At 38.5% G+C, this 21,654-nt stretch overlaps 1 protein-coding gene across 4 annotated transcripts in view; it reads right to left on the bottom strand.

Moving 5' to 3' along the window:
• The window catches only part of SLC10A7 (solute carrier family 10 member 7), a 277,896-nt gene that overhangs the window by 29,788 nt on the left and 226,454 nt on the right, over positions 1-21,654 (bottom strand). For all 4 annotated transcript variants that reach the window (XM_074396846.1, XM_003927997.4, XM_074396847.1 and 1 more), the window contains 3 exons: positions 20,978-21,143; positions 19,968-20,019; positions 4,640-4,713 (listed from right to left, as the gene is read on the bottom strand). In XM_074396846.1, coding sequence (XP_074252947.1) covers positions 4,640-4,713; positions 19,968-20,019; positions 20,978-21,143 — 292 coding nt within the window. The remainder of the gene's footprint in view (positions 1-4,639; positions 4,714-19,967; positions 20,020-20,977; positions 21,144-21,654) is intronic.

The raw sequence follows: 21,654 nt of genomic DNA, 5'->3' as shown, positions 1-21,654 counted from the left end.
GGAGGCTCTGAAGATTATTTTTTAACCTCTGTAAGAAGAAGCTACTGATATTTCCTTTCCTGTAATATTCTAACATTATTTACATAACTATTCCTTTCAATAACTCATTTCTTTTGCACATATAATAGGTAGACTTGTTATTTCATAGAGCAGAAATATCAGTCACAGACTCACAGAAACTTAATACTGGAAGGAATCTCAAGTATCATTTTGCCCATCTTTTCATTGCGTGGATGAGGAAATGAGGCTCATGGCAGCTAAGTGATTTGTTCCAGATTTTGGGGAGATAATTGGAACACGAATCCAGACTAGATTCAGAATGTGCTCTTTCTACTCTTTCTAGAATCCTCTGTCTACCGGAAAGCTATATTCTTTTAGCTTAATGCAGAGTTTCTTGTCATAGTTAAGCTGTGTAACTGCAACTAGATCCATACTTAAGTACATATAAACAATGTAAGGAATAGTTGCCTTGATTTGCCTCTGTACACAAGTGTCTGTAAACAACAAGATACACAGTGAACTTTTAATAAGCATTGATGACAGTCTACTAAATATTTAAGTGGCATTCATTCAATTCAGAAGTGCTTTTGGAAATAAGAAAAAAATTGAAGTCTCACCATTGACTGCCGATAGTCAGCTGACATACTCTGAGGTTATGTGCTTTCAGTTTGCTATTTAAAAACATTAAAAACTAATACAAACATGCTTAAGGACCTCAAATGCCCTGAAACATTTGCTCGTTAAGTGTAGGGAGAAAGTTTTCTGCATATATTGGAAATCTAGTTAAGCAAAGTGATTTGAATACTCAAAAGGAAAAGATAAATAAGATAAAAGTAAAATACCAATTCCACAGGATATCTTGGATTTAATCGCTTTCTTGATGAGATCTATTGACTGACTGTGCACTGAGCCATTATTAACTAGGATACAAGCTGTTCTTCAATCTCGGCTGTGTAAAATATCTTTTCATTATTACACAAAAATTGCCATCAAACTAGAGAATAATTTGGGAGAGATCATGGCTTTTACGGCAACACACAGCAAGTGATGCTGTCTTGACAAAATATAAAATTACCTCCAACCCTGAGCTGAAACTATAGGAGAGCAGCAAACAAGCCCTGTAGTATTGTTTTAGATGAGGCACAGTGATAGCTCTGCACTTCCTTCAGGCCTCCTCTTTCTTCCTGAACGAACTCCAGGGAATGGCATCATGTCAGGCTTTCCAGATGGATTATGTGAAGCCATAGCTCAATGTCATTTTCAATAGGAAGCCTCATAATTAAAGGTCAAATAGTCACTTCATCTGCAATCAATCAATAGAAAAAGTACTAATACGAAGAACTAATCTATCAATGGCAAAGGCACTAATAAAAGCAATGAATCAAATTCAGCATGTGTGTAGATGCAAGTACATGAAAGAGACGGAGACAGGGCAAAAGCAAGAACAATAAAACAAATCGAAGGTGTATACAAGGGATATTCAGAAAGCTTCTCAAGCAAGAGTTTTCATCTTTGGTTCATTAGTTACATGGTTACCTCTTGGCCTGCAATGATTTATTCTTAAATACAAATACTAGATGTAATAATGAATGGTATTTTGTTTCACTTAAATGTATTCTATGTGAGATGTTAAAGATGTGTATATACATATATATACACACACATATATAAACAGAAGAAATATGACAGTGACTACAAAGGGAAAGATGAATTTTTAAAATATACCAAGTAGGTATATCACAATCTGTTATATTTCATCTTCATGTAAGTGGTGAGAGAATATATAACTGTAAATGATATTACCTAAAATTTCCCCTTGCTTTCTGGACCATGAATTCTTCATACTCCTTGTGATGTACTTGCATTTCCATGCAGGGATGTTGATAATGTGGAGGCTGTGCATGTTTGGGGTCAAGCAGTATATGGGAAATCTCCATATGTATGTTCCACTCCATTTTGCTGTGAACCATAAACTGCTTTTAAAAAAATAAAGCTTATTTAAAAATAAAAACAAATGAAAAAGAATTTCCATTAGGAATATTATTAGCCTGTATCTCAGGTCACTGTCATGGCCTATCCTCTGTACCAGAGATGTGAGGTCACCAGTAGAGGGTAACATGTATTGGATCTTGTGAAAATGGATACAGTAAACTTATAGTGCCTAACAAGGCCATTCTAGCATTAGCGTCTAAACATCCCTTGCTGTATGTGGAAATAGGGGTGATCTGTCTGAGATAAGGGAGCAGCAAAGAGGACATGTTTATAAATACTACTTAAGAGACTACAAGACAGAAGCCAAATATGATCAAGGGATGACAGAATATTGGAGCTGGAAGTAAAATTATCTAATCTTAGAACCAAGGAAACTGAGGCCCAGGAAAATATCAATGGAAGAGTGAGGCTGAGTATTTAGGTCTTATAATTCCAAGAGAGCCTATGTCTATCGTGTTCTAAAAGTAGCTAAGGATTTATATACATGATTATATAGATGCCACACTAGTACAGCATCTTATCGGAGGATCTATTTCATGGTAGAACACGGCAAAAGCAAACAGAAATCCAATTTAACCCAACCCTTTCCAGCAAAACAACTATTTCATAGCATCTGTTTGCCTGAAAATCAGCTTTTGGAAAGTATAAAGGACAGAAAAGTATGACTTTGGGATTAAGAAAAATAAAAAAGACAAAAAAACCCTGAATGGGTGGATATTCTGCTTAAGAGAAAAGCACAGTGATCACACTGCTGTGTGCTTCTTAGGTATGCATCTCGTTCTTTGTTCGGTACAAACAGCTCTAGCACAGAAGAACATCATAGAGAAACAGAGAAAACCCTTTTTGGTTTTCCTGACAAAAGCAAGTCCCTTTGTATCCCAGAACTTAGAGTAAAATTTAAAAAAAAAAAAAAAGAAAAGAAAAGTGGGTCAGGTTTGCAAGCCCATTGCAGAAATGTGGGAATGTATTTGGTGCAGCCACGGTTCAGCCTGTGCTCTAAGGATACAGGCTCATTCAGTCCCTGCACTCTGTACATCTAGACTCACTAACTTTTATAAAAGTCCCTAAGGTTTTAGAAGACCTGAGACACCAGACAGTACATGACAATAACATATGTGGGAAAGAAGTGGAAGATGATTTCCTTGAGGTCAACAACTAAAACATACTGGTTACATGAAAATCTCTATGACCAGGGGTCAGGAGACTACAACCTTGGAAGTGGTAACATAGTTATAACTAACAGAGTTATTAGTAATTGATAAGAATAGCTACACCTTATAGAGTACTCACCAAGTGCCACGCAGCACAGCAAACTCTTGGATGGGCTATCTTGTGTAGTCCACAGGAATCTATTTACAGTATGATTATTGTACACATCTTGTCATTTATTGACTACCTATTATCTACCAAGTGCTATACTAGGTACTTAGCAAATTTTAACTTTAATCTTTATGACAGCCTTACAAAATAAGTATTATTCTGCCCCTTCTACAGATGAAGAGGCTAAGGTTCAGGGAGGTTAACTGATTTGTTCAGGGTCACAAAATTAGGATTGGAATATGGCTTCTAAGACTGTTTCAACTTCAATTTAGTGATGATTATAGCTACACAAATACAAAAATACAGCGGTGCATAGACAGTATACATATAATTTATTCAAATAAGCTGAAGCTCTCAGTAACGACTGCTCCTTAAGGGTTTGTCCAATTTCTAAATCATTTTCCAAACTGGGTAAGACTGACAGTAGACTATCAGACAAATACGTTTGGGATTAATAAAAACATTATGAAATGTCTTCATTTTCTAGTTCACAGACTGAATTTCCTTAACATAAGCAGACTAAGAACAATGTAATGATTCTTCATTCTCTTAAGTGACTCACGTGCCAAAATGTAGAGAAATTTTTAGTATGAGTTTTTGCCATAACATGCCCACCACCCCAAGGAGTTTGTGACTGATGTATATTTCAATAAAGCTTCTGATTACTTAATGACTTTTAATGACTAAAAACATAGATTCTGGATGTCTAACAGGTTATTGGGATAATGGCACTAATTGGATAAAGCTAAGTAGAAAACAGCAGTTTTCTTCTTAATCAATTTTTGTCCATTAAATAAATACTTATTTCACTTTTAGTGCTAATCTGATTGAGTTAATGATAACTATATTATTTCTTTATAGAAATAACATTCAGAAATGAGCATCAAACTAATGTCAATATCAAATTACAGTAATAACCTTACTCCCACCCTGCTCTAAGCTGCCAGAAAATAAGTTAATCTTTTCCAGGGACAACTCTAGGGCCTTCCAAAGCAAAATTTTGTCAATTTCTTTTTTTAGAAGTAGTTTTCACAGCATCTCCATGTCTGCTCTAATGTTAACATTCTACATTGATAATCTTTCATGAGAATTGAAAACATGATTATAAGTTAAATTTTACAGTATTAGATTTTTTCCCATAGAGATTTGTTCAATCAAATAACAGAATTTCAAAGCAATGACCCACCCTCACTTTGCTACTATTCCTTATCTAATAGCATGGACAATACCCTATTCCATTTAATTTGAAGAGTTCTTTGAATTTCAAAATCATAAGATATAACTATATGAGGGTAATATATGATTTTTAACTCTGTGAGTCACTTACCCAATGTGAGGGATTTGTGTGTAGAACAGAAAATGATAGCAACTGTGTCTGCTGGTGTGAAACCCGAATTATTCCTAGGGGCAAAAAAAAGATTTTTACGAATACTTTTATAAAAAGCCAATTTAACACATCCAAAATCAAATGTAGTACCTACCTTTATGTTAACATCTCTTTGATCAATCTTGGTGACAGTAGTAATTCTAAATTCAAATGTACAGAAGTGTCTGAATTTCTTTTTAGAGAACCACTTCTAAGTCATTTAACCATGAAAAGAATAACAGTTGTAAAAACATGTGGTGGAGGTCTCCTAAGATCATGTACATAATCAGCCCCTGGTGCAGGACTGATTATAAAAATAATGGAACAGAGGGGAGGATCCAAGATGGCCGAATAGGAACAGCTCTGGAGTGCAGTTCCCAGCAAGAAAAATGCAGAGGGTGAGTGACCGCTGCATTTCCAAACAAATTTTCACTGCCCACAGACCAGGAGATTCCCAGGCCGAAAAGTGCCATGAGTTTTCAGCATGGCGGTTTCAGCTGGTGCCAGGTTGGCACACAGAAACTCACACAAATCTGGGCGGCTGTTTCAATTGGTGCCTGGAACACCTGGGAGACAGAGCCGACCATTCAACTGAAAGAGAAGGGGCAGAGACAGGAAGCCAGGCAATCTGGCTCAGTGGGTACCACCCCCACAAAACAAGCAGTCTGAAACACTCTGGATTCGCAGCAAGTGCAGCTGGACCCAGGATGGTCCAATTCAGTGGGGGGAAGGGCGACCACCACTACCGAGGCAGTTCACACAGCAGCTGGGCAGAGCCTGCAGCAGCTCAGCAACACCTCTGCTGGCAGACTGTGACTAGACTACTCCGTGCCAGGCAGGGCATCTATGAAAAAAGGCAGCAGAATGACAGAAACTTATAAATAAAGCCAACCTTCCTAGGTCAGAACACCTGGGAAAAGAGGCGGTTATGAGTTCCGCTTCAGCAGACTTAAAAGTATCCGCCCAGCATTTCTGCACAGAACAACAGAGCTCCTATAAGGGTGCATTTCTGCACAACACACGAGCTCCTATAAGGGACACACTGTCTCCTCAAGCAGCTCCCTGAACCCCATATACCTCATAAAGGAAAGCTCAGGCCGATATCTGGCAGGTACCCTTTTGGGATGAACATAACAGAAGAAGAAAATGGCAGCAACCCTTACTGTTCTGCAGCCTCTGCGGGTGATCCCCAGGCAAGCAGGGTCTGGAGTGGACCTCTAGCAGTCCTGCAGCAGAGGGGCCTGACTGTTAGAAGGAAAACTAAGAAACAGAAAGAAATAACTTCATCATCAACAAAAAGGATGTCCACTCAGACATACCATCTGAAAGTCACCAACTACAAAGACCACAGGTAGATAAAGTCACTAAGATGGGAAGAAACCAGCACAAAAATGATGAAAACATCAAAGCCCAGAATGCCTCTCTTCCTCCAAAGGATCACAACTCCTCATCAGCTAGGAATCAAAGATGGATGGAGCATGAATCTGATGAATTGATAGAAACAGGCATCAGAAGGTGGGTAATAACAAACTCTTCAGAACATGTGCTAACCCAATACAAAGAAACTAAGAACCTAGAAAAAAGGCTAGATGAGATGCTAACTAGAATAAACAGCTTAGAGAAGAATATGAACAACTTGGTGGAGCTGAAAAACACGGCAGGAGAACTTTGTGAAGCATACACAAGTTTGAATAGCCAAACTGACCAAGCAGAAGAAAGGATATCAGAGATTGAAGATCAACTCAATGAAATAAAACGAGAAGGCAAGATTAGAGAAAAAAAAAAGTGAAAAGAAATGAACAAAGCCTCCAATAAATATGGGATTGTGTGAAAAGACCTAATCTATGTTTGATAGGTGTACCTGAGTGTGACAGAGAGAATGAATCCAAGCTGGAAAACACTCTTCAGGATATTATCCAGGAGAACTTCCCCAACCTAGCAAGACAGGCCACCATTCAATTCCAGGAAATACAGAGAACACCACAAAGATATTCCTCAAGAAAAGCAACCCCAAGGCACATAATCTTCAAACACACCAGAGTTGAAATGAAGGAAAAAATGCTAAGAGCAGCCAGAGAGAAAGGTCGGGTTACCCACAAAGGGAAGCCCATCAGACTCCCAGCAGATCTCTCTGCAGAAACCCTACAAGCCAGAAGAGAGTGGGGGGCCAATATTCGACATCTTTAAAGAAAAGAACATTCAACCTAGAAGTTCATATCCAGCCAAACTAAGTTTCCTAAGTGAAGGAGAAAGAAAATCATTTATAGACAAGCAATTGCTGAGAGATCATCACCACGAGGCCTGCCTTATGAGAGCCCCTGAAAGAAGCACTAAACGAGGAAAGGAATAACTAGTATCAGCCACTCCAAAAATGTACCAAATGGTAAAGACTACCGACACAATGAAAAAAATGCGTCATCTAACAGGCAAAACATCCAACGAGCATCAAAATGGCAGGATCAAATTCACACATAATAATATTAACGTTAAATGTAAATGGACTAAATGCCCCAATCAAAAGATACAGACTGGCAAATTGTATAAAAAGTCAAGACTCATCAGTGTGCTGTACCCAGGAAATCCATCTCACATGTAAGGACACCCAAAGGCTAAAAATAAAAGGATGGAGGAAGATTTATCAAGCAAATGGAGAGCAAAAAAGAGCAGGAGTTGCAATCCTAGTCTCTGATTAAATGGACTTTAAACCAACAAAGTTAAAAAGAGACAAAGAAGGGCATTGCATAATAGTAAAAAGATGAATGCATCAAGAAGAGCTAACGATCCTAAATATATACACACCCAGTATAGGAGCACCCAGGTACATAAAGCAAGTTCTTAACCATGTACAAAGAGACTTAGACTCCCACACAATAATAGTGGGAGACTTTAACACTCCACTGTCAATATTAGACAGATCAACAGGACAGAAAAGTAACAAGGATATCCAGGACTTGGACGCAGATCTGGACCAAGCAAATGTAATAGACATCTACAGGATTCTCCACTCCAAGTCCACAGAATATACATTCTTCTCAGCACCAAATTACACCTACTCTAAAATTGACCACATAATTGGAAGTAAATCACTCCTCAGCAAACGCAAAAGAATGGAAATCATAACAAACAGTCTCTCAGACCACAGCACAATCAAATTAGAACTCAGAATTAAGAAACTAACTCAGAACCACACAGCTTCATGGAAATGAACAACTGGCTTCTGAATGTTGACTGAATAAAAAATGAAATGAAGGCAGAAATAAAAATGTTCTTTGAAACTAACAAGAATGAAGACACAATGTACCAGAATCTCTGGGACACATTTAAAGCAGTGTCTAGAGGGAAATTTATAGCAATCAATGCCCACATGAGAAGCAAAGATCTAAGAAGGAAAGATCTAAAACTGACACCCTATCATCAAAATTGAAAGAGCTAGAGGAGCAAGATCAAAAAAACTCAAAAGCTAGCAAAAGACAAGAAATAACTAAGATCCGAGCAGAACTGAAGGAGATAGAGGCACAAAAAACCCTTCAAAAAAATCAATAAATCCAGGAGCTGGTTTTTTAAAAAGATCAACAAAATAGACAGACTGCTAGCCAAATTAATAAAAAAGAAAAGGGAGAAGAATCAAATAGATGTGATAAAAAACGATAAAGGGGAAATCATCACTGATTTCCATCAGAGATTACTACAAACAGCTCTATGCACATAAGTCAGTAAACCTGGAAGAAATGGACAAATTCCTGGACACTTGCACCCTCCCAAGCCTAAACCAGGAAGAAGTTGAAACCTTGAATAGACCAATAACAAGGGCTGAAGTTGAGGCAGCAATTAATAGACTACCAACCAAAAAAAGTCCAGGTCCAGACGAGTTCACAGCTGAATTCTACCAGACATACAAAGGTGAGCTGGTACCATTCCTTCTGAAACTATTCCAAACAACACAAAAAGAGGGAGTCTTTCCTAAATCATTTTATGAGACCAACATCATCCTGATACCAAAACCTGGCAGAGACTCAACAAAAAAAGAAAACTTCAGGCCAATATCCATGATGAACATAGATGCAAAAATCTTCAATAAAATACTGGCAAACTGATTGCAACAGCACATCAAAAAGCTTATCCATCACGATCAGGTAGGCTTCATTCCAGGGATGCAAGTCTGGTTCAACATAAACAATTCTGTAACTGTAATCCACCATATAAACAGAACCAAAGATAAAAATCGCATGATTATCGCAAATGATGCAGAGAAGGCCTTCGACAAAATTCAACAGCCCTTTATACTAAAAACTCTCATAAACTTGGTATCGAAGGAACATATATCAAAACAATAAAAGCTATTTTCGACAAACCTACAGCCAATATCATACTGAATGGGCAAAAACTGGAAGCATTCCCTTTGATATCCAGCACTAGACAAGGATGCCCTCTCTCACCACTCCTATTCAATATAGTATTGGAAGTTCTAGCCAGAGCAATTACATAAGAAAAAAAAATAAAGGGGATTTGATTAGGAAAACAGGAAGTCAAATTGTCTCTATTTGCAGATGACATGACTGTATATATAGAAGACTATCATCTCAGCCCAAAATCTCCTGAAACTGATAAGCAACTTCAGCAAAGTCTCAGGATACAAAATCAATGTGCAGAAATCACAAGCATTTATATACACAAATAACAGACTAACAGAGAGCCAAGTCATGAGCAAACTCCCATTCACAATTGCTACAGAGAGAATAAAATACCTAGGAATACAATTAACAAAGGATGTAAAGGACCTCTTCAAGGAGAACTACAAACCACTGCTCAAGGAAATAAGAGAGGACACAAACAGGGAGAAACATTCCATGCTCATGATTAGGAAGAATCAATATTGTGAAAATGGCCATACTGCCCAAAGTAATTTATAGATTCAACGCTATCCCCATAAAGCTACCAATGACCTTCTTCATAGAACTGGAAAAAACCACCTTAAACTTCATATGGAGCCAAAAGAGAGTTCACATAGCCAAGACAATCCTAAGCAAAAAGAACAAAGCCGGAGGCATCACACTACCTGATTTCAAGCTATACTACAAGGCTACAGCAATCAAAACAGCATGGTACTGGTACCAAAACACATACAGATGAATGGAACAGAACAGAGGCCCTGGAGGCAAAGCCACTCATCTACAACCATCTGATCTTTGACAAACTTCACAAAAAACAATCAATGGGGAAAGGATTCCCTGTTTAATAAATGGTGTTGGGGAAACCGGCTAGCAGTGTGCAGAAAGCAGAAACTGGACCCCTTCCTGACACCATAGGCTAAAATTAACTCCAGATGGATTAAAGAGTTAAATAAGAGACCTAACACCATAAAAACCCCAGAAGACCTAACACCATAAAAACCCTAAAAAGCTTAGGCAAAACCATTCAGGACACAGGCATAGGCAGGGACTTCATGACTAAAACACCAAAAGCACTGGCAACAAAAGCCAAAATAGACAAATGGGACGTATGTTCATTGTGGCACTGTTTACAATAGCAAAGACCTGGAACCAACCCAAATGCTCATCAACGATAGACTGGACAAGGAAAATGTGGCACATATACACCATGGATTACTATGCAGCCATAAAAAATGATGAGTTTGTGTCCTTTGTGGTGATATGGATGAATCTGGAAACCATCATTCTCAGCAAACTGACACAAGAACAGAAAATCAAACACTACATGTTCTCACTTATGGGCATGATGAACAACGAAAACACATGGACACAGGGAGGGAAGCATCACACACTGGGGTCTGTTGTGGGGGCCCAAGGGAGGGAGAGCGGGATGTGGGGAGGTTGGGGAGGGATAACATGGGGAGAAATGCCAGATGTACGTGATGGGGGGATGGAGGCAGCAAATCATATACCCCAGAATCTAAAGTACAATAAATAAATAAACTAACAAAATGGAACAAGGAACTCTTTTAGCTAAGTCTTAAGGTTACTACTTGATATTTACCCAGTGGCTTGAAAGGATTAATATATCTACAAAAATTTCTTTCAAGGAGAAATACAACCTTCTGGCACTTAAGAAATACATGATATAAATAAAGATTTAACATATATTTTAGTAAAAACAAAAAAATTATCATTTTTTGAGGAATATCATGTATGAGGCACTTCTCTAATGTCTTTACATGTGAAAGCAACAACTCCAAAAGGCAAGTGATACAATGTTCCTATTTACAGATGAGAAAACTAAGGCATACAGAAATGTAAAATTTATTCAGGGCCCATGGTAGTAAGTGACAGAGCCAAGATTCAAATAGAGTCTATTCTAGTTTCTAGGCCTGTGTTCTTAATTACTATATTCTATATTCTACTATTGTTATATACTATGTTAAGCATTAAAAAAAAAAAAAAAGACCTCAGTCAAAACTGATTAAACGTTGTGGGGAGTCGGTACTGAGAGTTGGATGCCATAATAGGATTTCCTATTTTAGATAAGGGTTTAGAAAGCCAAAAAAGCTAAAAATATCATTGTTATGATTGTGCCCTTATATTTTAGACATTATTCTTTCCTGTGGAGTCAGGATATCAGGATTTGACTGCATAGAGTCTATTCATTCCCTGCCCTGAACTCTGACAGAAGAGTTAGCAGATGGAAAAATGCTCTAGGAACTGACTCCGTGTATACAGTTGCAGATATAACAATGTACCCGATGTTTAAGGCTCTCTAATGAAAGAGACCCCTTAGTAATCTCATTCCCCTTAGTAATCTCATCCCCATGCACTACTTTTGCTGGGAGAAAACTCTTCCCTAAATAGATCCCACATCCTGTTTTTCTTGTTGTACACTCACAGGAGGAAAGAAGAGTCCTCCCTTCTTCCTCGTCCCTTGTGCCTGTGTCAAGAGAATATTTAAAAGGCCCTTTGGTCTCTCTTCTGAAAAGGCATGCATGTTTCTGCTTCCTAGCCAGTCTCACTTCTAAGCTCTTTCTTGATAACAACTTTCAAACTGAATTTTTGGTGTCTTACTTCAGCTGAGGATTCCCCACAGATGTATATCATAACTTCTTATTAAGTATAGTAAGACTGGCCTATGGTTTCTACATTTTCTTCTCATATTGCTATTGTGACACCATTCTTGTTTTTTAAACATTGTACTACATGGCTTACATATTTCTTCCTCCTTTTGTTCCTCACAGTAGGCCCTGTGGGGAAGGATTTCCATAAGGTCCTATAAATGCATGGGCTGGGAGCTGAAAGCACTACAGATATACATGAGAAAGAGGAGAGGAGAGAGAAAGAGTGCTCTGCGACTGAAAGAGAAAGATCACCTCCAGCTTGGCAGGGAAAGTAGGAGATGACGTGGAGCACAAAGAAGCTTCTGGGAAAAAATAACAAGCTGGGCCTTAAAGAATAGATTTAGACACGTGAAGATACGTGTTTTAGATAGGGAGCAGTGAGACTGCAGTTTGGACGTAAAGGGGGCAGTTGGCAAAGAACACGTTCTTCAGGCTGACTTGTATGCAGGGACACTGGCTTATGGTCAGGAGTGTGCACCTGATAAGATGGGATAAGGGGAACTGCTGAAGGACTTGGGACGGTAGAATAATATGAGCAGATCCATTCTTAAGGAGGAGTGATCACACAGCATGGGATAAGTCTGAAGATGGTGAGGCTGGGCAGGAAGTAGGGAGCTCTAAGGGCCTAAAGAATCAAAGTGAGGACAGGAGATGGTAGAAAAAGACATGGAGATAGGGTGAAAAGAATTTCTCAACTATTACGTGCAATATTACTTTTCTACAGCTCAAGAGTGGAGACTTTTAGAGAAAACACACCTGATTTTAATTCCAGACCATCCTTTTGCTCATATGGAGAATGAATATATGACTGCCTGACTTTTAGGGTCAATTTTGAGGATAAATGCCAATGCTTGTTAAGAATGTGGCACAATGTAAATGCCTAACACATCATAGGGGATATGGATATTACTATGATTGCTTTGAGAGAGAAGGAAGACTCAAAGAGAAATTAGAAACATCGAGCATATGGAACCAAGTGAAGTATTAAGGCATTAAGAAAACTGAGAATTGAAGAGAAGGCCCAGTGAGCCTTGGGAAGGAGGCCAAGGAGTTGATGCTGATGTCTACTGGACTTGTAGTGGTGAGAAGAACTGAGTTTGCAGTGGTGAAAAGGATTTTGTTTGGAATGGTGAGAAAGACCGAGTTTGGAGTCATGAGGACTGCGTTTGGAGTGGTGAGAAGGACTCTGTTTGGATGGTGACAGGGGCTGTGTTTGGAGTGGTGAGAAGGACTGAGTTTGCAGTGGTGAGAAGGACTGTGTTTGGAGTGGTGAGAAGGACTGAGTTTGGAGTGATGAGGACTGTATTTGGAGTGATGAGGAGAACTGTGTTTAGAGTGGTGAGAAGGACCGTGTTTGGAGTGGTGAGAAGGATCAAGTTTGGAGTGGTGAGGACTGTGTGTGGAGTGATGAGGAGGACTGAGTTTGGAGTGGTGAGGAGGACCGTGTTTGGAGTGGTGAGGAGGACTGTGTTTGGAGTGGTGAGGAGGACTGTGTTTCAGTGGTACAAAGGACTGTTTTTGGAGTAGTGAGAAAGACTATGTTTTCAAGAAATCTGGCAAAGGGAAGAAAAGGGTCACAGGAGATTTGAACATGATTATAAAGAGAGAATGAAGACATAGCAGATAGAAATACTTGATGAACACAGATCCCCAAGAGGCCTCAGAAGACAAGAATAAAGACGTTAGCTGGAGCAGAGCATTTCCTATCATTTTTGAGCTGGAAACCTAAGTAGACAAGGGGAGTGAAAATCACGGAGATTTTTCAGATAGAAAGTGGGCAAGCAGAGGCAACTTACGGCAGAGATTTTACTTTCTTTATAAAGCGTGAGGCAATTTTGAGTTAATTCCAAGGCCTGGGAATCAAAGACATTAAGAAAGCTCGAAATGGGCAAATTGGAGAACATGATTTACAGTCAATTCACAATGACTAAAAATACTTCTATGCAGGAGTACATGCCCTCCGGTAATTATAGAACATGTAATGTGATCATCTGGCCTAGGTAGGGGATGTTGTCCAGCAGTGTTTGTGGCGTTGGGAACACTTCAAAAACTTTGTCTTTTGTAGCCCTTGTTTACATGGCTGCATCTGGGTTTACGCATTTGGTTTTCTTCATAGAGATTCTGGCAATACACTTCTCGGATAATAAACTTTGTTCTGCTTGACTATTTGTTCTTTTCAAGGTTACAGCACATTTCCAATGTGTCAAAGTCTCTCTGGTCAAGGAGGCTCTGATTTAATCTGGCGCTGGCTGCTGCGCATTAGAGCGTCATTCACAATGTGGCTAAAGAGGATATTTGCAAGATACGCTTACTTGTCCTCTGTTTCAGGTAGGGGGACCAAAGCTAGGGCCCCACTGGGAGATTTCTAGCTCACTGCTTTCAGTAACACTGCTCTACAGTCTTATTGACAAAAAGTCCATCAGTGGAAGGGGAGGATTAGAACCTTAAGGCATAAAAAGGGAACATTTAAGGTTAAAAACAATATTCCTCCTAGGTAGGGTTGACTTGTATTCTAGCTATGTAGGATCGGAATGCTGTACATCAGAGAAAGCTGATAGAGCAGATGCTCACTTCACCCTCTGTTCCTAAGGGTGGTGAATTACCATGGCATAAACATTACTGAGCACTTTTCTAAGCACACTGCAGCCAGCATTGCTTCCTTCTCAGAACAGCCGTACAAATAGATAGTGTTATTGCTCTGCTTTTTCCAAAAATGGAACTGGAAACACAAGTAGGTTAAACAATTCCCCTAAAGTCACACAATTAGTAAGTTGGTTGCCCCAAACCTTGGTCGTAAGTTTGCCTTCTGAGAAAGAAAACGTTAAAATGAAAAAAACACTACAAAATGTAATGGGTGAGAGCAGCTATCTTGGTAAATAATCCACCCTTAGCCACACTCTGTCCAGGGGGACTTTATGTTGCAAGGTCATGACAAGACCCAGAAAAATCAAGTGTCCTGTACATTATAGTTAAATAGTAATGACTAAAATTATTTTCACTGATTAACATCTCCATTGTGTCTGCTCACATTCTTGAAAGGAATCACATTAGTATTTATTTTCTAACTCTACCTTATCTCTTTTTAATATTGATTTTCTTTTTATCCCGTTTTAAATGATTCTTTTGATCACTTTGCCTTCTCTTGAGATGTTTATTTCCTTTTCTTCCCAACTGGTCTTTTTATTCTCTCTTACAAAGCTTTCAATCAGTGTTTTCCACAGAATGTTTACTTCGCCTTCCTTTGCAGTACCCACAAAGGAAAACATGTCAGGTTTTACTAGTAGAATCACAGAATGCGGAGCAGAAAAGGTCCTTTGAGATACTTCTGTTTAAACCCACTATTTTCAGAGGAGAAAACTTCCATGTGAAGCTTCTCCTTTGTTAACTTCTGTACCTGTGTTTTGTCTCTGCTCTTTTCAGAGAAGACTTCTTCTGTTTTTATCTGTGTAGCACCGAACAAGTTTACTCAGGGTGCCAAAGCTTAGTGGCTTCCTCTGAAATGGTAAGGAAACTCACCATTAATGATGGTGCCCATCTTCCTTCCCTGCTTCCCTTTCCCCCTCTCCCCCTCCCTCTCCCATACTGCTTCTCCCAGGGCTATTGTGAAAGGCAGATTGAGATATCTTACTGGAAATGTACTGATCAGAATTAAAACACATACACTAATATTTGAATATTTGTTTTCTTTTATTAACAGTTTCTTTGGTCACTCTAATGACAATATAGTTTTCTGTTACTCTAGTTATCAGGCTATCAAACTTTTTATATATTTTAAAAAATTCCCAGTTACTGCTTTCCTTTTCTAAGCTTTTCCAACATTTTTTTTTTTTTTTAATTTGCAGTTTCCCAAAGTTGCAGAATGGTTAGGTCATTGGATAGCTGACTCTTGGCTTGATGAATCAACTCATTTCCTAGCAGTTGAGACAGAGAAAATTTAAAAATAATGTATTACAAAGCTAGCAAAGCTAATGCCCCGACTCTGATCATTAGTTGTTTTTTTGTTTGTTTTGAGACAACAAGTCTCACTCTGTCACCCAGGCTGGAGTGCAGTGGTGTGATCTCAGCTCACTGCAACCTGCGCATCCTGGGTTTCAAGCAATTCTCCTGTCTTAGCCTCTGGAGTAGCTGGGACTACAGGAACATGTCATCACTCTGGGCTAATTTTTGTATTTTTAGTAGAGATGAGATTTTGCCATGTTGGTCAGGCTGGTCTTAAACTCCTGATCTCAAGTGATCCACCTGCCTTGGCTTCCCAAAGTTCTGGGATTACAGGTGTGAACCACTGTGTCTGGCCTGATCATTAGTTTTCAATATAATATAAGTTGGTTCGGTGTAATAAATATTCTGTAGTAGCCAACATTTATTGAGCACTTGCTATATGCTAGTATTATGCTGAGGACTTTATGTGCACACTATTTAATTTTCCAAATAATCCTGTGAGATAGGTGCTACTACTACCTCCATTTTACACATAAGGAAACTGACAAAAGTAACAAAGTTATGAAGTAGATCTGAAGCTCAAGTCTGTTTGATTCCAGAGTTTGAATTTTTAACTCTGACACTATTCTGTAGATTAATAAACAAGAACACAGAGTAATAACTCTCAAATCTATTTTAAACACTCACTAGCATGGTTAACACGTTCAGTTGGTAAATCCAAGAAATGCTAACCAGGTAAGCAGCGTATTGCAGGCAAGCTGAATTTTCTAGGCTAGGTATCTCCTGGTTTTATGCTAAACGTCCATCATCAGAGTATAGTAGCATGCTACACAGACACACACAAAAGACAGATGGATTTTCATGCTGAGAATTTTGTCTTTTGATATCCAAATTGGCTTTAGATTTACTGAATTGGTAAGAGAAAACTGAAAAGAAAGAAAGAAAAGTGCATGTGTGCACACACACACATATACAGTTTCACTAACTGCCCTCTGCAGGAAGGAACAAAAAGTAGGAAAAGAAAACGGAACTCGGCAGAGTGTCAACCAGTAGGTCCTGGTATCTTTGATTAACTTGTTAGTGTATGAACTTGAAGAGTGTAGTCAAATACTTTTTACAAATTCCCTAATGAAAACAAGTATTCAAACACCACATGTTCTCACTCATTATCAGGAGTTGAACAATGAGAACTCATGGACACAGGGAGGGGAACATCACACACCAGGGCCTTTTGGGGGTTGGAGGGGAAGGGTAGGGAGGGCATTAGGACAATGCAGGGTTTAAAACCTAGATGACGAGCTGATGGGTGCAGCAAACCACAATGGCACATGTATACCTACGTAACAAACCTGCACGTTCTGCACATGTACCCAGAACTTAAAGTACAATCTTAATAATAAAAAAAAGTAATTGAAATAGTTTCCAGTGGAAAAGGCCTGGGCAAACACTTTTGGAAATGTCAAATGGAAATGGATGTCAATTCTAGCTGTCCTACTTTCTATCTGATTTTGGTTACATTACTAAACTATTTTAGGCAGGTTACTAAACTGCTCTGAGCATGGGTCCTCAACTACCAAAATAGCAGTAAAAATTCATAGTACTACAGTTTTTGCTGTCACACTTGCATGAAATAACATGTATAATCCCTAAGAGAATGCCTGCCATGGAGCAGGTTTTAATAAATATTCACATCTTTCATTCCTCCAATAAAATCCTTAGGAGTTATAGGGTTTCTAAGCATGAAAACAGAATATGAAAACCATCTTTTAAATTATGTTCATTGAAAAATTCCCTTATTATAATGGAATATTGTGTGGCTATGCAACCTTTACTCTGAAGCATGATTACAGAAGTTCTATATGCTGTTGTTTATCAAAGAAGGTGTAGGTTTCACTGTCAATCAAGAAAGTTAAATACCTGACAGATGGCTAGTCATGGTGAATCACGCCTATAGTCCCAGCACTTTGGGGAGGCCAAGGTGGAAGGATCACTTGAGTCCAGGAGTTTAAGACTAGCCTGGGCAACATAGCAAGAGATTGTCTCTACAAAAAAATTACAAGTTAGCCAAGCATAGTGGTGTTTGCATGTAGTCTCAGCTAACTTGGGAGGCTGAGGTGGGAGGATCACTTGAGCCCAGGAGTTTGAGGCTGCAGCAAGCTATGATGGCATCACTGCATTCCAGCCTGGATGACAAAGAAAGCCCCTGTGTCACAAAACAAAACAAAACAAAACAAAACAAAACAAAACAAAACAAACCCCTTGAAAGAACCTCAGTAAGTGCAGAATAAGAAAGAAAAGAAGGATTTAAAAATCACAGAGCCTTATGAAAGTCCAGTCTACTCTGTGCTGGAAATTCTCAATTTTAGTTCAACTAGGTGTCGTACCTCTGCCACCCACGTCTCCTTTAGCAGTCCAGTAGTGGCTGTTCTATGCTCTTCTGTGCTCTATTTGTCAAGAAAATTTTCAGTCACTAGCAGGATATCTGCATCCCACCTCATCTGATAGGAGGAGTGGGTCTGATTATCACTTTTGCCACAAGGACCAGCAAACAAACTGCCACTGAAAGGCAAATGTCTTTTCTAAGGTGATATAACAAGCCATTTACAAAAAGGACTTTAAAATAGCTCCTGCTCTCAGAGTTACCCAATTAAGTCACATTTTCTCTGTGACTTAACGGCTCCAGGCTTTACTCTTACTTCATAAATCACAACCTCAAGCTTGGGAAAATGCTTCAAATTACATCAATCAATAAGTTTTTATTGACTGTTTACAATCAGCCCAGTGCTATACCAAGTGCTGTGAGAGCCAAGTGCCTAATGTGAGGCCTGCACCATTCAGTGCACTGATGCTTTTTCAAGACTTACGAACAGCATAGGCTCTTTCCCTTGTGGTTACTCATTGGTACTGCCTGGTGTTCACGTGTTTTGCAATCTGGCTCAAATCTACCTTTTCAGTTACTATTACTATTTCCAGTCTTCCTCTACTATTGTCTCACCATATCTTGTTTTTATGTGTCCACATTTGCATTATTGCATCTTCTCCCACCAAGAACTCCGTCTTGGCATCTCTGACGGCTGAAGATTTAGCCATTCTGCATGGCTCAGGTCACGCCCCATAATTTCCACGAATCCTTGCTCTATACTTTCTTGGGAAGTGCGTTCTTCTTCTTTGAATTGAATACAGCTTGGCTTACTGTACCAAGCAGAGGACACTTGGTTATCAGTGCAAGATTGAAATCACCTCTTACTTGTGGCAATCCCCCTGGTGACTTTCTCTAACCAAAAGTTTGAGTAATATTTGTAATGTATAATAAAGGTGAAAAAAATTTGCATTTGAGGTGAGCTTTTAGGAACAGGAAGGAGGAACCAGGACATGGAGATGAATTTGGATATGGGAGCTGCCTAAGCAAGGGAAAGAAATGAGAAAGCATGAGGTTCTTGCAGGGAGCAGCAAAGATTTTACATCAACCTAAAGCTTAGACAGCATGAACAACAGTATTGGTTCATGAGACTGGAAAATAGACTGGAGGACCTTGTCCCCCAAAATAAACTTCATTCTACAGGCACTGGATAACCATTGAAAATATCTGAACCAGAGAGCCATTATCAGAATTCTAGTCATTGGAAGCACCATGAAATGCATAATGAAAATTGGGTCTAGAAATGGAATTACCAGTAAGATAGCCATTGAAACAGCCTAGAGAGAAACAGAACGAGAACCTGAATTAAGGAAGTGGCCTTGGGAGCAGGAAGAACATTATAGAAGTAGGATCGAGAAATTTAAAAAATAATGATGTGAAAGATTCCAGTTTGAGGAACTCTGAGGATGGTGGTTCCACTAAAAATAAGGAAAGAAAGAAGAGAGAAAGAGGCAGTTTTTGGGAAAAACATTAACTCCATTTTGAATATCTTGAGTCTAAGGTCTTGTTAAGACAGTCAAGTAAAGATATCTAAATGGTAATTGAAAAATAGGGTTCAAACTCAAAAAAAAAAAAAAAAAACAACATTGCAGTGAATGGTGTATACTTGAAAATCATCAGTATGAAGCTAACAGCTCCAGCCAGTAGAAAGGAAGGGCCTGCTTGAGCACACGATATAGACAGATGAAACAAGGCCAAGGAAAGACCCTTTCTAATGTCTACAATTTGAGGGTGGCAGAAGAGAGGCAGAATGGTCAGGGAGATAGTAGAAAAAAAAATATGTAAGTGCATAGTGGCATATAACCAAGTAGAAAGCATGATTCCTTATTTAGAAAACTAACAACAGCAAGAGATACCAAATCACTTACCTTGTTGAAAAGATGAAGGTTAAAAGCATAAAACTCAGCTGGATAGAAAATACTGAAGGAGAAAAAAAGATTGAATCTAAATTAGCACTCTAAAAGCAGTATTTGTAGTGTACTTATTGGTATACTTGTTTTATCTGAAACTTATAGGAACTGAAAAAGAAAAACAAACAAATAAACCAAACAAGCATACCTTGCTAAATTGAAATAATCACTTAAAGTAGTGAGACTCAGTCTGTTCTTATTGATGATATCCCCAGACACACTCTTTGTTATCGAGAAAAAACCTAAAGCCTCTTTAAGATTTGGTTATTTAATTTGGTCAATTTAGAAAGAGCTGGTTTATACTATGAATATTTCTAGCAAATACCATAAATGTAGTAGCATACAATATACTTTAGAATAACAGAAGATTCTTCGCTATTACAACATTAGTAACAGTTGTCTTTGTGATTACAGGATAAATAGAACAAAAGGTTGCTTTTTGAGCTTTAGCAGTTTCCTGCATTTTGTAGTCTGTTGCTTCTCAAAATGAAATTATATTATTTTGGGTAAATTTTATTAGAAAATATGATGTAAATATTCACATTTTAACCAATGCAACCAAGTTATTATACCTAGGAATAATAATATCATATATTATAAATCCTGTTTTTAAATCACAATAAGGGGTAAGATCAGTTTAAAGTTATAATAAACTAAACTGATGACACAGTGCTCAGTCTAACATTTGCATCTGACAGAAATTAAGGCTTCTCTCATCTGATATCAATGACTGTAAATCAGAAAATGGGGGAGCAGACTCAAAAACAAAGGAAATTACGGTATAAGTGTAAAACTGTTTCTTAAAAAAATAAATACATATGAGAAAGTCACTGAGTCAATGTAATATAAAATTAAGCATTCATTTCTAGTCAAATTAACACTAGACCTGAATTTAGAGAACACACATTGCTATGCGTTGCTATTGAGGAGACTGCAGGATAGCCAGGCTATCCCATTTTCCAACTTACTTATGACCAGTATGAGAACAAGGCTGAATTTGTCCAGGTCAATATTTGGGTTAGAGAACGTGTCACAGAAGGTTGTGTAGATAATCATGAGGAGTACACTGCTGCTGATAGCACCAAAAGGAGGCTTCTTTCTCTCAAGCCAATCCTTAATGTATCTTCGGACAATCTGAAATACAGAGATCAACAGGTTGCCTCTTTTCAGAGATGTGGGGAGTTGAACTGGGCATCACAAAGTGATTTTGACAGCAGAAAGACATAAAGGAAAGAGAATAATTTGGTTGATGGCCACAGTGGATTTCAAAGCTTCCCTGCCACACTACTCTTCTTCTGGGGAATTTAACATTGGTAGTGCAACTTCCACTGGGTGTCCATAATGAGAGTATATTTTCAACTGCATTCAAATCCATCCTTAATCATGCCAAATGCTCTTTGCTAGCTGTCACTGAGACATGCCCATTAAGCCTCCCCAAAGTTTATCTCCTCTGCTGATCCTAATGGATGTGTGTAATTATCACAGTCCCCTTTGCCTCAACAGACAATTCCAAGTGCAACTTTGGGAATCTTAAAAATCTGACATCTTCAAGAATTTCAAGACAGTAGATAATCGAAAGTGATCCATGGAACATATTAATATTTAAACTGCTAGCAATGCACCAGAAGTTTTTAATTAAATTATA

The sequence above is a fragment of the Saimiri boliviensis genome, chromosome 3 (assembly GCF_048565385.1).
Source record: "Saimiri boliviensis isolate mSaiBol1 chromosome 3, mSaiBol1.pri, whole genome shotgun sequence".
Classification (NCBI taxonomy): domain Eukaryota; kingdom Metazoa; phylum Chordata; class Mammalia; order Primates; family Cebidae; genus Saimiri; species Saimiri boliviensis.
The sequence above is the reverse complement of the archived record's forward strand: the minus strand, read 5'-3'. Positions and strand labels throughout refer to the sequence as shown.